This window comes from Cetorhinus maximus, chromosome 23 (assembly GCF_964194155.1).
Source record: "Cetorhinus maximus chromosome 23, sCetMax3.hap1.1, whole genome shotgun sequence".
NCBI classification, from domain to species: domain Eukaryota; kingdom Metazoa; phylum Chordata; class Chondrichthyes; order Lamniformes; family Cetorhinidae; genus Cetorhinus; species Cetorhinus maximus.
The window spans coordinates 43,316,835-43,337,469 of record NC_135901.1 but is presented as its reverse complement, the minus strand read 5'-3'; the positions used below and the strand labels follow the sequence as shown (position 1 = coordinate 43,337,469).

At 43.9% G+C, this 20,635-nt stretch overlaps 3 protein-coding genes across 3 annotated transcripts in view; 2 read left to right on the top strand and 1 right to left on the bottom strand.

The window, feature by feature from the left end:
- LOC144698507 (uncharacterized) overlaps nt 1–7,255 on the bottom strand; it is a 68,948-nt gene extending 61,693 nt beyond the window's left edge. The window contains exons 1-3 of the mRNA XM_078570446.1: nt 7,158–7,255; nt 4,420–4,528; nt 1,451–1,563 (exon numbers count right to left, since the gene is read on the bottom strand). Of these exons, the coding sequence (XP_078426572.1) occupies nt 1,451–1,563; nt 4,420–4,528; nt 7,158–7,255 (320 nt within the window). The remainder of the gene's footprint in view (nt 1–1,450; nt 1,564–4,419; nt 4,529–7,157) is intronic.
- Nucleotides 1–20,635, top strand: part of LOC144698505 (uncharacterized) — a 55,220-nt gene that overhangs the window by 24,945 nt on the left and 9,640 nt on the right. Inside the window, exon 2 of the mRNA XM_078570443.1 lies at nt 19,472–20,388. Coding sequence (XP_078426569.1) covers nt 19,786–20,388 — 603 coding nt within the window. The 5' untranslated portion in view covers nt 19,472–19,785. The remainder of the gene's footprint in view (nt 1–19,471; nt 20,389–20,635) is intronic.
- On the top strand, nt 14,339–15,181 carry LOC144698506 (uncharacterized). Its single transcript, XM_078570444.1, has one exon. It carries the CDS (start codon nt 14,339–14,341, stop codon nt 15,014–15,016), a length of 678 nt encoding a protein of 225 aa, XP_078426570.1. The 3' UTR covers nt 15,017–15,181.

Sequence of the window (20,635 nt, the reverse complement as noted above, 5' to 3'; positions counted from 1 at the left end):
ATGAATCTGGGAATTTGTGAGGCCGGCACTAGGAAAAAGTGACCATGAAAACTGCTGGATTGTCATAAAAACCCAACTGGTTCACTAATGTCCTTCAGGGAAGGGAACCTGCCACCCAGTCTGGGCCTACACAAGACTCTGGCCTACAAGGGTGGAGAGAGGTGAGAGAGGCAGGGGGTGAAGGTATATCTACAACACAACAAGAATTTGACAAAATTTCCAGAAACCTCAACCTCCACCCCCCGGAAGGACCAGGGTAGATGTATGTGAACACCATCACCTCCAAGTTCCCCTGCAAGTCACACACCATCCTGACTTGTCTGTCATCCAGTATTTGATGAGCAGAAAGTTCCTCCATTTAATTACTGGGAAGACTGAAGCCATTGTCTTCAGTCCTAGCTAAAAAATCCACTCCCTAGACACTGACTCCATCCCTCTCCCTGACTGACTGAGACTGAACCAGACTGTTGATAGGAATAGGAGTAGGCCATTCAGCCCATCAAACCTGCTCCACCGTTCAATCCGATCAATGTCTTTTTCCCCACACTATCCCCGTATCCCTTTATGTAATTGCTAATTCCTTTGTTCCCTCTAGACTCAACTCCTGGCTGGCCTCCCACATTCAGCACCCCTGTAATCCAGAACTCTGCTTACTCGCACCAAGTCTTGTTCACCCATCACCCCTGTACTCACTGACTTACAAAGGCTCTGGGTTAAGGAGAACTTCAATTTTAAATTTCTCATCCTTAGTTTAAATTCGTGCAAGGTCTTTCCTTCCCTACCTCTGTAATCTCCTCCAGCCTCACAACCCTCCAAGGTATCTACACTTCTCTAATTCCGACCTCATCAGCATTCCTGATTTTAACTGCTCCACCTTTGGTGTCTCCCCCTTCAGCTGCCACGGCCACAGGCTCTGGAATTTCCCCCGTAAACCTCTCTTTCCTCCTTTAAGATACTCCTTAAAATCTACCTCTTTTAGTAAACCTTTTTTCATCTGCCCTGATATCTCTTCATGTGGCTTGGTGTCAAATGTTGCTTTCTATCACTCCTGTGAAACGCCTTGGAGGGTTCTGTCACACAATAGAATTAATTAATTAACGTTTCAGGGTGGACAGTATGTGATAGTCAATATGAGCTCAGAGTGGGAGAGAAATTGACGATAGCACAGGAAAAACAATTCCTGACTATGAAAGATACTGTGGGAAGATAAAGCTGGGAAGCCAGCAGCACTTGTTCAGTGGGTGGGCAGCAGTGGAAACCTCATTTAGACAGAGTTGGCAGAAGTTGCAGTAGAGTACGAAACATAGTTAAAACACACCCAGTATGAGAGGCAGGGGAGTTTAGACAATGGCAGAGAGGTGGTCAGGAAGGGCAGAGGTAAAACAGGGCAATAGGTGGACATGGATTCAGATCCACAGTGGAGGAGTGACACCAGCCATTGAACTCTCACAGATAACACAGCACAGCATTAAAGGTCTCAATTGTAGATGAATACTCAAAAATATTAACCTCTGAAACTATTTCACTTGTTCCAACTTTAAACTCCCCTGTTGCAGCCTGCAGCTGGAAAGATATCAGAAACACTGAAGTCAAAGAAAAATCTCCCAGTTGAGGAAATACCCAGGGAGCGGGGTGATGTCACCGTGTAATTGTCGATGTGCGATGATGTCACAGACACAAACACAGAACATCTGGGTCTGTGCAAACCAGTGATCAACACACTTCATGAAGGATGGGAGGGTCCTTGAGAGGCTGCAGAGCAGATTTGCCAGAATGGTTCGAGGGATGAGGGATTTTAATTATAAGGTTAGGTTTGAGAAACTGGGGTTTTCCTCTTTGGTGTGAAGGAGATTGAGGGGAGATTTGATAGAGTTGTACAAGATTATGAAAGGTATGGGTAGTGTAGTTAAATGAAAGCTTTTCCCATTAGCTGATTATGAAAGGATTAAGGGACAGAGATTTAAGATTTTAGGCAAGATTCACAAGGGGGATGTGAGGGAGAGATTTTTTACCCGGTGACTGGCAGTGACCTGGAACTCAATGCTTACATTCAAAGGCTGATGATATTCAGGTCCTGATGAATCAAGTGACTTTCAGATTTTGATGTGACGTTTGGTTTGAGTTTCTCGTCTCCACTCTTCTAACATCCTGTAAATAGAGTTCACAAGATCCATCACTGTCAGTCCAGGACAGAAATTCTGAAAGGCCAAACGTTTCTCTTGGTTTGAGTTTGTTATGTGTAAAACCTCCCCTTCTCCCCTGTAAAAGGAATTTCCAAAATCCATCCCTGTCAGTCCAGGATAGAAATGCACAATATTCTCTCCTCCTGCAACCTGGGCCAGGATGACCGCGCATGCGCCCCGCTGCACATTGCCCCCTATAAAAATGGCGGCCGTTACCCCGGGCCTGGCGAAGGGAGAATTCCAGAATTTTTCGGCCCGTTCTCTGCAAACACAAGACCGGTACCTTGTTATTTGGGGTCTGCGGTCTGCATTGTGTCTTTATGAAGCCTCCCTGCCCATTCCGCTGGCTCCATTCCTTCTCACACACCCACTAACTCTGTTAGTTTGCTCCACTCGACATTCACCCGCTCTGAGCAGTTTCACTCACAGACCAGCACTGCGCATGCTCGTGAAACAGACGTATTGCGCATGCTCTAAACACACACACACACACACACACACACACACGCAGGGTAATACGCATGTGCAGGGAGCTGCTGTAATGAGGATAGGGCACATTCTGCCCCGCCGTGAATGCTGGGAGACTACCCCGCCATTCAAAGGTGATAATATGCAACTGAAACATATGTCCTGTAATCAGAATACGATGCCAAGGGGGCAAGATATAAAATTCTTGAATTAATCGATGCAGTGACCAAATTGGTCTGGTCTCCACCATAATTCTCTCCTGGACATAATGAACAGCCGAACAAAGCCCTACATCTAGACCTGAACTCACTGGAGTCTCAGCAGTTGGGGTGAGCTGGTGCCTTTTTTTCGCTGCCAAACATGGAACATTAAATGCCTCTTGCCAGTAGCAATGCCCTGACTGTGGATCAAACTCTTTGAACTTTTCAAGTTGGAGTATGAGCACGTGGGCAAATTGAATAAAGCCCTTTGTACTCATGAAGTATCTGAATGGCCTCGCACCAGTGAGACTGTGTTGCTGTGTTGGTAAAAGAGATGATGAGTGAATCCCTTTCCATTTCCAGCTGGTGAATGGTCTGTTTACAGTTTGAATTTACCTATATGTTTTCAGCTCAGACATAGATCTCGAAATCTGCTGGTAATGGGTTCGTCCATAACAACAAGGAGCAGGAGTGGGCCATTCGGCCCCTCAAGCCTGCTGTGCCATTCAATAAGATCATGGCTGATCTGAAAGTAACCCGAAATCTATATCGTGCCTGCCCCCAATAATGTATCACCCCTTTGCTTACCAAGAATATATCCACCTCTGTTTTAAAAATATTCAAAGACTTTGCTTCCACAATCTTTTCAGGAAGGGAGTTCCAAAGACTCACGGCCCTCTGAGAGAGAAAAAACTTTGCTTCAGCTCCGGTTTAAATGGGTGACCCCTTATTTTTAAACAGCAATCCCTAGTTCTAGATTCTCCCACAAGAGGCAACATCCTCTCCACATTAACCCTGTCAAGTCCCCTCAGGATCTTATATGTTTCACTAAGGAGTTAATATACTGCAGGTGCTGGCTATCTCAAATAAAAACAGAAAATATTGGAATTCTCAGCAAATCTGTTAGCGTCTGTGGAGAGAGAAACATACTTTTCATTTCAGGTCTGTAACCTTTCATCAGAACTGCACTGCATCCGAACGGTTAATTTTGCCTCTCAATCCAAAGATGCTGCCAGGATTAGTCAGGGAACTCAAGAAGATAAAGAAAATCCCTTTGAGGAATGGAATCCGAGGAAAATGAAGGGTGAAATGCCCGACTGACCAGAGACAGTCAAGGCATCTTTCCCTTCTTTAAGACGTTGGAACATTGATGTTATCAGTGAAATTAACTGATCTGAGACATTGAAAGGATTCTCGTTACTGCACATCAGGAATTCAAACCTAATATCGGCTTCAGGACAATCAGAATATTTGGTAAAAGACAATACATGGGAAGGCTTTAAGGAAGACGGCATCGGTTGTAGGAGAGCTTGTTCCCGGTGACATGGATGTGTCAGCAGTGGGTGGGATCAGACTGTTTCCATGTATCCACAATGAGTGCCCACCCTTTATTTTGAAAGAATAAAACTGATAGAGAGTGATATTCATCTGGGTAGCGGCAACCTGAAGATTTGACTCACCTTCACCCTGGTTGGGATACCATGTAGTCTGACCTTTTATAAGTCTCTGTGGCGCAATTCATCAGCGTGTTTGCCTGTTTATCGAAAGGTTAGAGGTGAAGTTGTTACTGTTTTCCCTCCATCAGTATTCATTGTCACACAGTTCCGCATTGTCACCGGGTACTTGGGCTGCAACAGTTCCCGCATTGTCACCGGGTACTTGCTCTGACCAAATGGTCTGTTTAGGTTGAACACAAGTGACTTCTTAACCAATAAGAAGAACCATTGCTGTTAGCTGGAACATGAAATCGATACTTTCCCCGTTTAAGATAGTTCTTAAAGCTTCCACCTTTGACAGAGCTTTTAGTCCGGATATGTGGCTCGGGGTCACACTTTATTATATAATGATCTCGAGGAACGCCTTGTGACGTTTCATTACGTTAAACGTGCTTTATAAATATAAGTTGTTGTTGTAAGACACACATAGAAAGGGCCAATCTCCTCTTTTATCTTTTACGCTGCTGCTTCTCTCTGCAACTTTTTAACATGAAGTTGCACAACTAATGTAAATAAAATTTGTGATTTTAAAAACGCTTTCACCCCTCAGGGAACTGAACATATTGACAATCGCAGAGGAACACGCACAGATATATACACCAAGCATGACAGAGGCCTAAGGGGAGACAGGGGCGAATAAAGCATGGATTTCACTAACTTGACTCAATTTTTGATCGATTTCCAAAAGCAAATTTCCTGAATGGAAATCAGAAAATACTTGTGTATTTGGATGGGTTTTCTTCTTTTGAAATGATAATTAATTCGGTTACAATCACAAAAGGCAAAAATCCTAGTCAGCAGGATATTTATATTTACAACAAAGGTTGTAAATCTCAAAATGAGCACCATGGGATTTGTGTTGCACAGTGACTCGCTTTCCTGTTTCCAAGATAAATACTTATCCTGTACGACATTCCATTCCCAGATCTAAATTATTTTAAACCAATTAAACTATCTGATTGCACTTCCACTCACACTTAAATAAACACGCTTGGATAATGCTCTTGCCAGGTTTCAAACTGCTGCACTATCACATGTGAAGCGAATATGACCCCACTCGCCTCTATAAACCCTGCGCTGTAAAGATCCCAATGGAGCTGTCTGGAATGTTAAACGGTGACGTCATGCAGCAGCACTTTGGGTCTTTGTTTTGAAGAAATGGAATTCGGCTGTTCTCATTAGGAATGCTGGAGACAGACTGATCAACAATGTCATCATCAAATGGCACAGCACAGTATCATCAAATAGCACAACGCACATCCACCAACATCCACGCATCGTGTCTGTGTCCCTTGTGTACAAAGAGCTTTCTAATTAATCTCAATTTCCTTCTCTTTCTTCTTAACCCTGTTTCTTTTTTCGCTTTGAAGCTATTGTCCAATTCCCATGTGGAAACTCAGAGTTGAGAAAACCAACATTGAAAGCTTCAGCTGGTTCCTCACCTGAGCAAATACGTCAGGATTGGTTTCCGTGCACTGACGTTTGCAGTGCTTTATTTTGGTCGGAAGAACAAGGCAGTATAATTTTCAGGGTGATGTGGAATCAATCGGGCCGAATGTCCTCTTCCTCTGCTGTAGCCATCCCAAGATTTTATATGAACAGCATTAATACTCTTTGAAGGCTCATTGCTGTGGCCGAGTGGTTAAGGTTGGATTCGAAACCCATTGGGAATCTTCCCAAATAGGTTTGAATCCTGCCGACTGTGCTGCTCCCTTTACTTCCCTTTCGGTGCCTCCAGAATAAATTATTGATGAAACGAAGTCAAAAACCTTCCAAACTCTCCCATGTGTTTTTCCTGTCTGACTTCCATGTTCCTTCATTCCCGTACATCTGCTAGCATTCACCAAATCTCCAAATGAGCACCATTGGATTTGTATTGCACAGTGACTCGCTTTCCTGTTTCCAAGATAAATGCTTATCCTGTAAAACATTCCATTCCCAGATCTAAATTATTTTAAACCAATTATACTATCTGTTTAAGCATGTGATCGAACCGGACCTTTGGATATCTGTAACAATCATTTATCCCTGTTCTATGAAGAGGGACAATCTGTAACAATTATTTATCCCTGAGTTCTGATAAAGAGTCATACGGACTCGAAACTTTAACTGTGTTTCTCTCCGCAAATGCTGCCAGACCTGCTGAGTTTTTCCAGGTATTTTTGTTTTTATCCCTATTCTGTAACAGACTCGGTTTGCAGGTTGAAGAGGAAACGTATTGAGAATGTCGATATAAACTCAGAAAGAATAAGGACATGCTGAATCAGAATAAACGTCTTATATAAATTCAATATGAAATCAATTGTGTAAATAAGCAATAATTATATCAAAACCAGTATCAGGAACCTAAGTCCAACTCATTATGTCATGGGGTCAGAGAAACTATTTTAATTATGGCAAATTGTGCATGGATTCTGCAGAAACTGCTTGTTCGAAAGTGAATTGGACAACTACTTGAAGTGGATAAGCATCATGTTTATGAAAAAAGAAAAGTAAATTGAGACTAACTGGTTCCTCTTCATAACAGAAGCTGGCACAGGTCGGTTTAGTGGTTAGGATTCAGTGCTCTTACTGCCGCGCACCCGGGTTTGGATAGATATGATGATCGAATGATTTTCCAACATGTTGTGCCATTTGATGATGACATTGTTGATCAGTCTGTCTCCAGCATTCCTAATGAGAACAGCTGAAATCTATTTCTTCAAAACAAAGACCCAAAGTGCTACTGCAGGACTGCATTGTAATCAGGGGTATGGGGTGCTGTCTCCTGCTGTGTTTCTGTGGTGTAGTGGTTATCACGTTCGCTTTACACAATAAAGGTGCCCTGGTTGGAATCCGGGGAAGAAACGTAGTTGAATTGCTCCTGTTTACTGTGGAACATTAACTGAACGCAGTATCCGACAACCATGTTATGTTCTCTCTTCATCATTTCACAGAATAAACACTCAGCAAAGTAAACATACTTTTAAACTGGCAGCAGGTGAGTGCGGGCCCGGATATTGCTGCTTTTCCCTGTCTCACTCACTGGAGAGCTGAGGAAGAGAGAATAATTAATGGGTTTATTTGAATCCAATAACTTCATAGATTTGAAATGTGCAATGGTACAAGGTTGATCAGTTGTTAAAAATATAAATTATATTTGAAAATGATCCTCAGAAAAAATCATTACTGTTAGAAATCGTTGGTTAACCAGGAGGTTGCAATTTCTTTTCTTTCTTTTGTCGCTTAAGGACCCAATGTCACCCTGAACTGTGTGACAATGAATGTTATTTGTGTTTTACATAAACGTGTCATTTTGTAGGAGAAACGTGCCTCTGGTGAAAGAGGCCTGAAATGAAACTAGAAGATACAGGCATCAGGCTAGGTTGTAACTCTAGTGGTCAGGAATCAGCATTTGCACCACTGCGGCCTGGGTTCGATTCCGAGTCAGGGAATGGTAATTTACTGCCCTCGTGCAAATTGCTAAAATTTAGCTGAATAAAACCTCAAAACGCATAAAAGCTCTGCCAGAATCAGTGGAGTATGGCATCGGCGCCAGAAATATCATCCGTCAAGACCAAATACAGAGGTGAAGATATGGAATGAGGAAAGGGTTGTGTTAGGTTGCATAGCACCAACTGTCGGGATGATGGTGCAAGGCAAAATATAGAGATAATAGCGGAGCTTTGACTGTTTACACCAGCACAAATATCTCCCAGATCTGGTACCAACTCTCGTGTTAAAGGGGAAGAAAATTTCTCGCTGAATCTTCCACTTTTTTGCTGCACCTCCTTCCAAACATTGCAAACTCCTCCTGCATCTTCCATCCTGATATTTTTCTTTGTGACATTTTGATATGAAACTGCACAACTAATGTGAATAAAGTATGTGATGGGAAAAATGTGTTCAACCCCTCGGGGAACTGAACCACATTGACATAGAGAGAGGAACACACACAAACACATACACCAAGAGTGACAGAGGGCAAAGGAGAGGCAAACACCTCGAAAACGAGGATGTCACCAACTTGGCCAATTATTGTTCAATTTCAAATTGCAAATTTAGTGAATGTTTGCAAACGAACAGAAATAAGAAACGCAGAAATGATTGAATGGCTTTTATTTCATTTAACTGATAATTAATTCTGAAGGCAGTTTGCTAAAGTTAGGAATTGCCGATGATGCTTTCATTAGTCTCTGTGGCACAATTGGTCAGCACGTTCGGCTGTTAACCGAAAGGGGGACATTCATTGTGGATACATGAAAACAGTCTGATCCTACCCACTGCAGACACATCCATGTCACCGGGAACCAGCTCTCCTACACCCAGTGCCGTCTCCCTTCGAGCGTTTCAGTGTCTTGTCTGTTACCAAGTATTCTGATTGTCCTGAAGCCGATATTAGGTTTGAATTCCTGATGCGGAGTAACGAGAATCCTTTCAATGTCTCAGGTCAGTTAATTTCACTGATAACAAGTCAATGTTCCAGCATCTTAAACAAGGGAAAGGTGCCTTGACTGTCTCTGTTCAGTTGGACAGTTCACCCTTCATTCTCCTCGGATTCGATTCCTCAAAAGGGACTTCCTTTTTCTTCTTGAGTTCCCTGACCACATCTGGCAGCATCTTTGGATTGAGAGCCATAATTAACAGTTCAGATGCAGCACAGTCCTGATGAAATGTTGCAGACCTGAAATAAAAACAATGTTTCTCTCTCCACAGACGCTATCAGATCTGCTGAAAATTCCAGCATTTTCTGTTTCATTTCATATAGCCGGCATCTGCAGTATTTTGATTTTCTTTAAATGATTTGTGTTAAGAATGTGGAATCCATGACCAGTAGACTCCAAGGTCCATGTCTGAGCTGAAACTGTATAGGTAAACTCACAATGTTAACAAAATGTTCACCAGCTGGAAATGGAAAGGGATTCACCCTATCAACTCATTTACTGAGACGGCAACACAGTCTCAGTAGTGAGAGACCATTCAGATAATTCATGCATGTGAAAGGATTTATTCAGTTAGCCCACCAGTTAACACACCAGCTTTAAAAGTTCAAAGGACTTGATTCACAATTGAAGCATTGCTACTGGCAAGACACGGTTTCAATATTCCATGTATATTGAAGAAATATCATCAGTTCACCCCATCTGCTGAGACTTTAGTGAGGCCAAGTCTAACTGTAAGAGTTTGTTCTGCTGTTAATAGTTACATCCAGGAGAGAATTGTTGTGGATGTCAGTGCAATTTGGTCGCTGCATCAGTTCACTGAACAATTTTATATGTTGGCCCTATGGCCCCATCGTATTCTGATCAGAGGACAGAGATTTTGATTCTACATATCGACATTCAATGGCGGAGAGGTCACCCAGCATTCGCTGCGGCTAAGAATATGCCCTATCCTCACTAGAGCTCACCACACATGCGCTCATCGGCTAGTCTTTGGCGCATGCGCATTACGATCCGATTCACGAGCATGCGCAGTGCTGGCCTGTAACTGAAGCTGCTCAGCGCGGGTAATAGAAAATGTCGAGTGGAGCAAACTAACAGAGTTAGTGGGTGTGTGAGGAGGAATGGAGCCAGCGGAGTGGGCAGGGAGGCTTCATAAAGACACAGTGCAGGTCGCAGACCCCAAATAAAAAGGTACCGGTCTTGTGTTTGCAGAAAACGGGCCGAAAAATCCTGGATTTCTCCCTTCGCCAGGCCCGGGGTAACGGCCGCCATCTTTATAGGGGGCAATGTGCAGTAGTGCGCATGCGCGGTCATCCTGGTCCAGATAGCAGGAGGAGAGAATGTTGCGCATTTCTATAATAAAAGCAAAAAACTGCGGATGCTGGAAATCCAAAACAAAAACGAAAATGCCTGGAAAAACTCAGCAGGTCTGGCAGCATCTGCGGAGAGGAACACAGTTAACGTTTCGAGTCCGAATGACCCTTCAACAGTTGAAGGGTCATTCGGACTCGAAACGTTAACTGTGTTCCTCTCCGCGGTTGCTGCCAGACCTGCTGAGTTTTTCCAGGTATTTTCGTTTTTGTTGCGAATTTCTATCCTGGACTGACAGGGATGGTTTTTGGAAACTCCTTTTACAGGGGGTTAGAAGGGGAGGATTTACACACAGCAAACTCAAACCAAGAGAAATGTTTTTTTTCTCAATTTCTACCCTAGACTGACAGGAATGGATTTTGAGTACTGTATTTATTGGATTCTAGAAGATGAGGTTTTGCAGATGGGAAACTCAAACCAAACATCACCTCAAAGTCTGATAGAATCACTCGATTCATCAGGATCTGGATATTATCGGCCTCTGAGTGTAAGCAATAAGTTCTAGGTCATTAGCACTCACTGTGTAAAATTTCTTCCTCATATCTCTCCGGTAGATCTTGCCCAAAATCTTTAAACTGTGTCTCTGAATCTTTTTACGATTAGTTTATGGAAACCGCCTTTAACTGGCTCATATAAACCTCAGGACCCTCACATCCTTCATAACGTGTGGTGATCACTGGTTTGCACAGACTCAGAGGTTCTGTGTCTGTGACATCATCACACATCGACAATTGCACTGTGACATCATCACAGATCGACAATTACACTGTGACATCACCCCGCTCTCCAGGTACTTCCTCAACTGGGAGATTTTTCTCTGACTCCAGTACTTATAATATCTTTCCAGCTGCAGGCTCCAGCAGGAGAGTTTAAATTTAAAAATGGTGAAATTGTTTCAGAGTACCATTCATCTACAATTTCGAGATTTTAGTTCTGTGCTCTGTTTCTGTGAGAGGTTCCATTGCTCTGGGGCTGGTGTAAGTCCTTTTGCTGTGGATCTGAACCCATGTTCATCCATTGCTCTGTTTCACCTCTGCCCTCCCTGATCACCTCTCTACCATTGTCTAACTTCCTCTGTCTCTAATACTGCGTGTAGTTTAGCTCTGTTTAGGATTTTACTGTGACTCCTTCTGACTGTCTCAATGAAGTGTCCACCGATGCCCATCCCCTGACCATGTGCTGCTGGCTTCCCAGCTTTATCTTCCCACAGTTTCTTTCATAGTCAGGAATTGTTTTTCCTGTGCTATAGTCCATTTCTCTTCCACTTCTGAGCTTATATTGCCCATCAGATTTTGCACCATCTTTATTCCCCGTAATTCATTCTGCGCATCCTGAAACATTAACTCTTCGTTTCACTCTCCACGGATACTGCCTGACCTGGTAAGTTTTTCCAATAGCGCTAGCGAAAGTGAACTGGCAAATTAGGTAAGGGGATGGGCCAATGGAGATGCAGTGGCAGACATTTGAGGGGATATTTCAGAATACACAGAATAAATAGATACATTCAAACAAGAGATAAAAATTTCAAGAGGACGACCCTCACGTGTAGTTAACTCAGAAAGTTAAAGATAATATCAAACTTAAAGGAAAATCATATAATTGCGCAAAGATGGATGGCAGGTCAGAAGATTGGTGAGAATATTTTAAAACTGCAAAGGATGATGAAGGGATTAATAACAATGGAAAAATTAGAGTATGAGTGAAAGCCAGCTAGAAAGATAAAGGCCGTTAGTAAGATAAGAAAAGAAGTTCTATAGACATTGAAAAATGAAAAGAGTTATGAAAGTGAACATTGGTCCCACAGAATGTGAGTCTGCAAATTAATAATGGAAAATAAGGAGCTGGCAGATGAATTAAACAGGTATTTACATCGGTCTTCAGAAAATAGGATCAAAGTAACATCCCAAAAAATAGCTGTAAATCAGGACCTGGAAGGAAGGGAGGAACTCAAGAAAATTACAATCACCAGTGAAGTAGTACAGAGCAAATTGTTGAAGCTGTGAGCTGACAAGTCCCCAGTTCCTGATGGACTTCATCCTAGGGTCTTAAAAGAAGTGGCTAGTGACATAGTTGATGAATTTGTTTTAATTTATTAAAATTCCCTAGACTCAGGGAGGTTTCATTAGATTGGAAATTAGCAAATGCAACTCCTTTATTCAAAAAGGGAGGGAGACAGAAGGCAGGAAATTCCAGACCAGTTAGCTTAATGTCTGTTGTAGGCAAAATGTTAGAAGCTATTATTAAAGACATTGTGGCAGAGCATGAAGAAAAGTTAAAGGTAATCCGGCAGAGTCAATATGGTTTTGTGTAAGGGAAATCATGTTTAACCAATTTATTGGAGTGCTTTGAAGGAGTCACATGTGCTGTGGATAAAGGGGAATCGCTGGATGTGCTGCACTTAGATTTCCAGAAGGCATTTGATAAGGTTCCACATCAAAGGTTCTTGTGGAAAATAAAAGTTCATGGTGTAGGGGATAACATATTGGCATGGGTAGATGATTGGCTCACTAATAGGAAACAGAGAGTTGGCAAAAATGGGTGTTTTTCTGGTTGGTGGGATGTAACAAATGGTGTGCCACTGGGATTAGTGCTGGAGCCTCAACTTTTTACAGCTTATATAAATGACTTGGATGAAGGGACCAAGGGAATGGTGGCTAAATTTGCAGATGACACAAAGATAGGTAGGAAAGTAAGTTGTGAAGAGGACAGAAGGAAGCTACAAAGGGTTATAAATAGGTTAAGTGAGTGGCAAAGATCTGGCAAATGGAGTATAATGTGGGCAAAAGTTAAATTGTTCACCTTGGCAGGAAGAATAAAAAATAAATTATCTAAATAGTGAGAGATTGCAGAGCTCTGAGATTCAGGGGGATCTGGGTGTCCTAGTGCATGAATCACAAAAGGTTAGTATGCAGGTACAACGGGTAATTAGGAACGCTAATAGAATGTTAATATTTATTGTGAGGGGAATTGAGAACAAAAGTAGAGTGGTTATGCTTCAGTTGTACAGGGCACAGGTGAGATCACATCTGGAGAACTGTGTACAGTACTGGTCTCCTTATTTCAGGAAACATGTAAATGTGTTAGATGCAGCTTAGAAAAAGGTTACTAGACTAATACCAGGAATGGGCAGATTGTGTTATGTGGAAAGATTGGACAAGTTAGGCTTGTATTACTGAAGTTTAGAAGGGAAAGATATGACTTGAATCAAACCTTTAAGATCCTGAGGGATTTTGACAGGGTCGTTGTGGCGAGGAAATTTCCTCTTGTGGGAGAATTCAGAACGAGGGGTCACTGTTTAAAAATAAGGGGGCGCCGATTTAAGACAGAGATGAGGGGAATGCTTCTCTCTCAGAGGGTAGTGAATCTTTGGAATTCTCATCCTCAAAAGGCAGATGAACTGAGACGAGGGCTGAGTCAGCGATGTTACTGAGTGAAAATAGATGGTCTTGGTGAAGATGTGGATTTTTGTTTGGAAGCTCATCTTGGGGTGAAATATTTCACCATGGTTGTGAACAGTCTGGTTCAGTCTCAGATAGTTGTCAGGGAGAGGGATGGAGTCGGTGTCAAGGGAGTGGAGTTTGTAGCGGGGAATGAAGACAATGACTTTGGTCTTCCCAATTTTTAAATGGAGGAAATTTCTCCCCATCCATTACTGGATGTCAGACAAGTCAGGATGGTGTGTGACTTGGAGGGGAACTTGGAAGTGATGGTGTTCACATACACCTGCTACCCTGGCTCTTCTCGTTGGAAGAGTTTGATGGTTTGGGAGATTCTATCAAAGTTCTGGTCAAGTTGCAGTGATACAAAATCTTGCTTATCACCTGCATCTCACATCTCTCTCTCTCTGCTCCAATAGAGGCCAGAGTTTGTATAGATCCAGACAGCATGACAGGTTCCCTTCCCTGAAGGACATTAGTGAACCAGTTGGGTTTTTGTGACAATCCAGCAGTTTTCATGGTCACTTTTTCCTCGTGCCGGCCCCACAAATTCCCAGATTCATTCAGCTCAATTTCACAACCTGCCTTTGTGTTTCTGTGGGTTCTCTCTCACTCCCTTTTTTCTGTTTTAAATCAGTTTCACAGGGTATCAGAAGGAGAGAACTTGTGGTTGGGAAACTGAAACCAAACATCACATCAGGATCTGACGGAGTCGAGTCGCCCAATTTATCGTAACCTGAACATTATCGGATTTTGAACATGGAAGGAAAAATCGTTCACAGTGGGGAGAAACTGTACACATGTCCTGTGTGTGGGCGAGGCTTCAGCCAATCATCTGACCTGTCGGAACATAAATGCCATCACAAAGCAGAGAAGCTGTGGAAATGTGGGGATTGTGGGAAGGGATTTAATTACCCAGTTCAGCTGGAAACTCATCGGCGCAGTCACACTGGGGAGAGACCGTTCACCTGCTCCGAGTGTGGGAAGGGATTCACTCGGTTATACCACCTGCTGACACACCAGCGAGTTCACACTGGGGAGAGGCCATTCACCTGCTCTGAGTGTGGGGAGGGATTCACTCAGTCACCCAACCTGCTGACACACCAGCGAGTTCACACACGGGAGAGACCTTTCAAATGTCTGGACTGCGGGAAGAGCTTTAAAAGTTCTGGGGAACTGATGTCCCATCAACGTGTTCACACTGATGAGAGACCGTTCAGGTGCTCTCAGTGTGGAACTGGGTTTATACGATCATCTCAACTCACTGAACACCAGCGAATTCACACTGGGGAGTGGCTGTTCACCTGCTTTGAATGTGGGAAGGGATTTAATAGGTCATCCAACCTGCTGACACACCAGTGGGTTGACACTGGGGAGAGACCATTCACATGCTCCAAGTGTGGGACAGGATTCACTCAGTTATCCACCCTGCTGTGACACCAACAAGTTCACACTGACAAGAGACCTTTTAAATGCCCAGACTGCAGGAACTGTTATAAAAGTTCCGGGGACCTGCTGCACCATCAACGTGTTCACATTGATGAGAGACCGTTCAGGTGCTCTCACTGTGGGACTGGGTTCAGGCGATCAAATGACCTCACTGACCACCAGCGAGTTCACACTAGGCAGAGGCCGTTCACCTGCTCCAAGTGTGGGAAGGAATTCACTCAGTCATCGAACTTGCAGACACACCAGCGAGTTCACACTGGGGAGAAACCATTCACTTGCTCTGAGTGTAGGAAAAGTTTCAATGAGTTACCCCACCTGACAACACACCAGCGAGTTCACAAGTAACAGCAGTGATGGGATTTTGCTGTTAATCACATCCAGGACTGAACCGTATTCATCGGGGTTTGTTTTTGCTGATGTTAATGAACTCCAGCCCAGTTATAGGTTTTAATATTCTGGATAAAATTCAAATCAATCCGCTTGGTGTTTAACACAGTGTGATGAATCTTTTCAATATCTCTGACACAAGTTAGTTCCTTTTGAGGAGCTCCCCCTCTCTCCTCCATCCTCACCTCCAACAATAAGTGTGAGGAGCTCATGGAGCTTCTTTTTCACTAAGATTGAAACAATCCGATCAGCTGCCTTTGTTGCTTCCCTCCCTTTCATTAACCCATTGGGACAAACTGTCTCTAAAGTTTCCCTTTGTCTGAGCCCTGAACCCACATCTTTATCCAGTTTCTCTCCCATTTCCTCTCAGTGTTCATCTTGTCCATGAAACCCACCTCCTACTCCATCAACCCTATTCCCACTAAACTGTTGATCACCCAAACTCTCCCTCATTTCTTTCTCTGCCTGTCCACAGTCTTTGACACCATTGACCAAACCATCCTCCTCCAATGTCTCTCCACTGGTGTCCAGCTGGGTGCGTCTGCACACTCCTGATTCCTTTCTTATCGATCTCATTGTAGCCAGAGAATCACCTGGAGTAACTGTGGCTATTTGAGTTACAATTTCACAGATTGACTCACTCAGTGAGTGATCAGATCTCACTGAACTTAGATAGAAAAATGATCCATTATCAGTCTCACACTGACCATATCTTACAGACCGAGTCTTTCTTAAGATCAATGGAGAAGAGTGAAAACATTCTCGTCCACAACCCAAGCACATAGTGAGAAAAAATATCTGAAAATTCCCTTTAAAATGAAAGGTACAGCAGAACGACTGTGCACTGCTCTGTTACAGACTTATTGAAACAGATTCATTGTCACCTCCTCCCTTCCCACATTCCAGGGCATTTTCCACACACTTTCCAGATGACACAGTGATTTACTTGTACTTCTTGCTATTCAGTATTGTGTTTTCACTGCTCACAATGTGATCTCCTCCACACTGAGGAGACTAATTCCCAATTGGGTGACTGTTTTGTGGAACATCACCATTCAGTCTGCAATTGTGATCCTGAGCTTCTGCTCATTTACTATTTTAATTCTAGGAATCACTTTTGGTCTGAACTCTCTGTCCTCAGCCTCCTGCACTGTTCCAATGAAGCTCAGTGGAAGCTCGGGAAACAGCAGCTCATCTTTTATTTGACACTTCACAACCTCCTAGACTCAAGCTTCATTTCAACAATTTCAGATCATTGCCACCACTCCCATTTTTTTCAGACAGTCGGTTCTGCTGTTGCCATTTATCCCTCCTCTGGACCTGTCTTTTGTTTCTCCTCTTGTCCCATTAGTTTATTTACTTGTCTCATTATCACCCAATGTTGTATCATCCCCTTTCTCATTTAATCACTCCAGCCGTCCATCCCATCACAAGACCGTTTGTCCTTTCCTCGTCTCTTTTCCCTGACTCTGTACTTGTTTGTAAACTATTACATCTCTAAATTCTTCCATTTTCTATAAAAAGCCAGCGACCTGAAACATTCACTCTGTTTCCAACTCCAGAGAAACTGTTGACCTGCTGAATGTTTCCAACATTTTCTGTTTTGAGGTCGGATTCCCAGCATCTGCAGTATCTTGTTTCAGGGTCACAGTGGATCAGTTTTCTCTGAATTATCGTTCCCTGTTTAAAGGTGAAGAAGGGGATTTTAAAGAATGAGACAATAACTGTCCCCCTGTTCGACATGAAACTAAACTCACTGTTAATTCCTCCTCAGTAACAATTGTAAACACAAAGCTTCCAGCCGGGATTGAACCGGGGACTTTCTCATGTAAAGTAAAGGTGATAATCAGTGCACTAGGGAAATGAGTGTGAATCCCCCCCGGACAGAGGGGAACTGACCATCCATCTCTAGCTCTAATTCCCAAACAGAAAATGCTGCCAAGAATCAGCAAGTCAGGCTGAGTCTGTGGCCGCTCTCACCATCTGAAACCGTCACAATGCCCGGCTGATTGACGGCAGGTCCGGACCAATAGGAAGAGGGGGCGGGACTGGAGGACCGAACGAGAGTGGTTGGTCCTCCAACCAATCGGAGTGAATGAGGGGCGGGGCCGTGCTGGGAGTGAAGCATGCGCAGTGTGAGTAATGGCGATGAAGAGACGCTTCTTTCTCAGTTCCGCAATCGGTGAGTGGATAAAATGGTGGGGAGAAGGGAGCGATGGATCAGGCCGGTGGGCGGGTTGGCTTCGTAAACATGTTGTGTAAACGGCAAACCCAGAAAAAGAACTTATGGTAAACTTTGGACCGTCCCCTTCGTTTACGCCGAGGTTTCTCCCACTTTCAGGCCCAGGGTTAACGGCCGCCATCTTTATTGGGGCAACCTTTTTGGAATCTTCATTGACAGAATAAGAATAACTTGTCCATCAAACTGCTTCATGTTTTGAGTTACAATGTCTTATTGATGAGCTGGAGGAATGGTATATGTCCAAGTCAGTGACAATAATTCGTATTTATACTGGGGCTTTAACATAATAAAACTTCACAATGCATTTCACAGAAATGTTGCCAAGTAAGATTTGACACTGAGCCACATAAGGAGATATTAGGGCAGGTGACCAAAAGCTTAGTCAAAGAGGTCGGTTTTAAGGAATGATTTGTAGGGGAGAAAGAGAGGTGGAGAAGTCCAAGGACAAAAATCCAGAGCTTGTGGCCTTGGCAAATGTCACCAATGGTGAAGTGATTAAAATCAGGAATGCTCAAGAGGCCGGAATTAGACGGGGGTAGAGATCTCGGAGGGGTGTGTGGCTGGAGGAGATTACAGAGACAGGGATGATCACAGCCATGGAGAAAAACAAGGATGAGAAATATAAAATTTAGTTGCTTCCTAATGAGGAACCTTTCTGGGTCACTGAGCACAGGGGTGATGGGTGAACAAGACTTGGTGCGAGTAAGCACACGGGCAGCAGAGTTTTGAATGACCTCAAGATTACAGGGAGGCTGAATGTGGAAGGCCGGCTGGGAGTGCGTTAGGATAGTTAAGTCTAGAGGTAACAAAGGAATGGATGAGAGTTTCAGCAGCAGATGAGCTGAGACTGGGCTGCAGTCGGGCGATGTTACTGAGGTGGAAATAGGCGGTCTTGGTGATCATGTGGATATGTGGTTGGAAGCTCATCTTGGGGTGAAATATTTCACTATGGTTGTGAACAGTCTGGTTCAGCCTCAGACAGTTGTCAGAGAGAGGGATGGAGTCATTGGTGAGGGAGTGGAGTGTGTATTGGGGACTGAAGACAATGGTTCTGTTGAAGGGTCATGAGGACTCGAAACATCAACTTTATTCTTCTCTGCCGATGCTGCCAGACCTGCTGAGCTTTTCCAGGTATTTCTGTTTTTGTTTTGGATTTCCAGCATCCGCAGTTTTTTGTTTTTATAACTGAAGACAATGGCTTCAGTCTTCTCAATATTTAAATTGAGGAAATGTCTGCTTATCCAGTACTGGATGTCAGACAAGTCAGGACAGTATGTGACTTGCAGGGAAACTTGGAGTTGATCGTGTTCACATACACCTACTACCCTGGTCCTTCTAGGGGGAGGAGGTTGAGGGTTTGGGAAATTCTGTCGAAGTTCTGGTTGCGTTGTAGAAATATGAAATGTTTCTCCTTCACCCCCTACTGCTCCTAGATACCTCTCTCTCTCTCAGAGAGGCCAGAGTCTTATGTAAGCCCAGACCGGGTGGCAGGTTCCCTTCCCTGAAGGACATTAGTGAACCAGTTGGGTTTTTATGACAATCCAGCAGTTTTCAAGGTCACTTTTTCCTCATGCCGGCCCCACAAATTCCCAGATTCATTCAGCTCAATTTCATAACCTGCCTTTGTGTTTTTGAGGGTTGTCTCACTCCATTTTTTCTGTTTTAAATCAATTTCACAGGGTATTAGAAGGGGAGGATTTGCAGTCGGGAAGCTGAAACTAAACATCACGTCAGGATCTGACGGAGTCGCCTAATTTATCGTAACCTGAATATCATCGGATTTTGAACATGGAAAGAAGTTGTACTGTTCACAGTGGGGGGGAAATGATACACGTGCTCTGTGTGTGGATGTGGCTTCAGCCGATCATCTGATCTGTCAAAACATAAATGTGATCACAACGGAGACAAAGCACAGAAATGTGAAGACTGTGGGAAGGGATTCAGATCCCTCTCTCAGCTGGAAACCCATCGGTGCTGTCAGACTGGGGAGAGACCGTTTCCCTGCTTCACCTTTGGGAAGGGATTCACTTAGTTATCCCACCTGCTGAGGCACCAGCGAGTTCACACTGGGGAGAGGCCTTTTACATGCCCAGACTGTGAGAAGTGCAATAAAAGTTTTGGAGATCTGATGTCCCACCAACATATTCACACCGATGAGAGACCGTTCAGGTGCTCTCACTGTGGGACTGGGTTCAGGCAATCATCTGACCTCATTGTACACCAGCGAGTTCACACTGGGGAGAGGCCGTTCACCTGCTCCCAGTGTGGAAAGACATTCACTCAGTCATCCACCATGATGCGACACCAGCGACTTCACACCGGGGAGAGGCCATTCACCTGCTCTGAGTGTGGGAAGGGATTCACTCAGTCTTCCAACCTGATGAGGCACCATCGAGTTCACACTGGGGAGAAGCCATTCACCTGCTCCGAGTTTGGGAAGGGATTCACTCAGTTGTCCGAGTTGCTGTCACATCAGCGAGTTCACACTGGGGAGAGACCTTTTAAATGTCAAGACTGTGGGAAGTGCTACAAAAGTACTGGAGAGCTGTTGTCCCATCAACGTGTTCACACTGACGAGAGACCGTTCAGGTGCTCTCACTGCGGGACTGGATTCAGGCGATCATCTCAACTCACTCTACACCAGCGAGTTCACACTGGGGAGAGGCCGTTCACCTGCTCCGAGTGTGGGAAGGGATTCACTCAGTCATCTCACCTGCTGATACACCAGCGAGTTCACACTGATGAGAGACCTTTTAAATGCCCAGACTGTGGGAAGTGCTATAAACATTCTGGTGAACTGATGTCCCATCAACATGTTCACAATGATGAGAGACATTTTAAATGCCCAGACTGTGGGAAGTGTTTTAAAAGTTCCAAGAACCTGATGTCCCATCAACGTGTTCACACTGACGACCGACCATTCAGGTGCTCTCACTGTGGGACTGGGTTCAAGACATCATCTGAACTCACTGTACACC

Bases quoted from the DNA above. Each gene is read 5' to 3' on its own strand.
- LOC144698506 (XM_078570444.1), top strand. From the start codon at position 14,339: ATGGAAGGAAAAATCGTTCACAGTGGGGAGAAACTGTACACATGTCCT.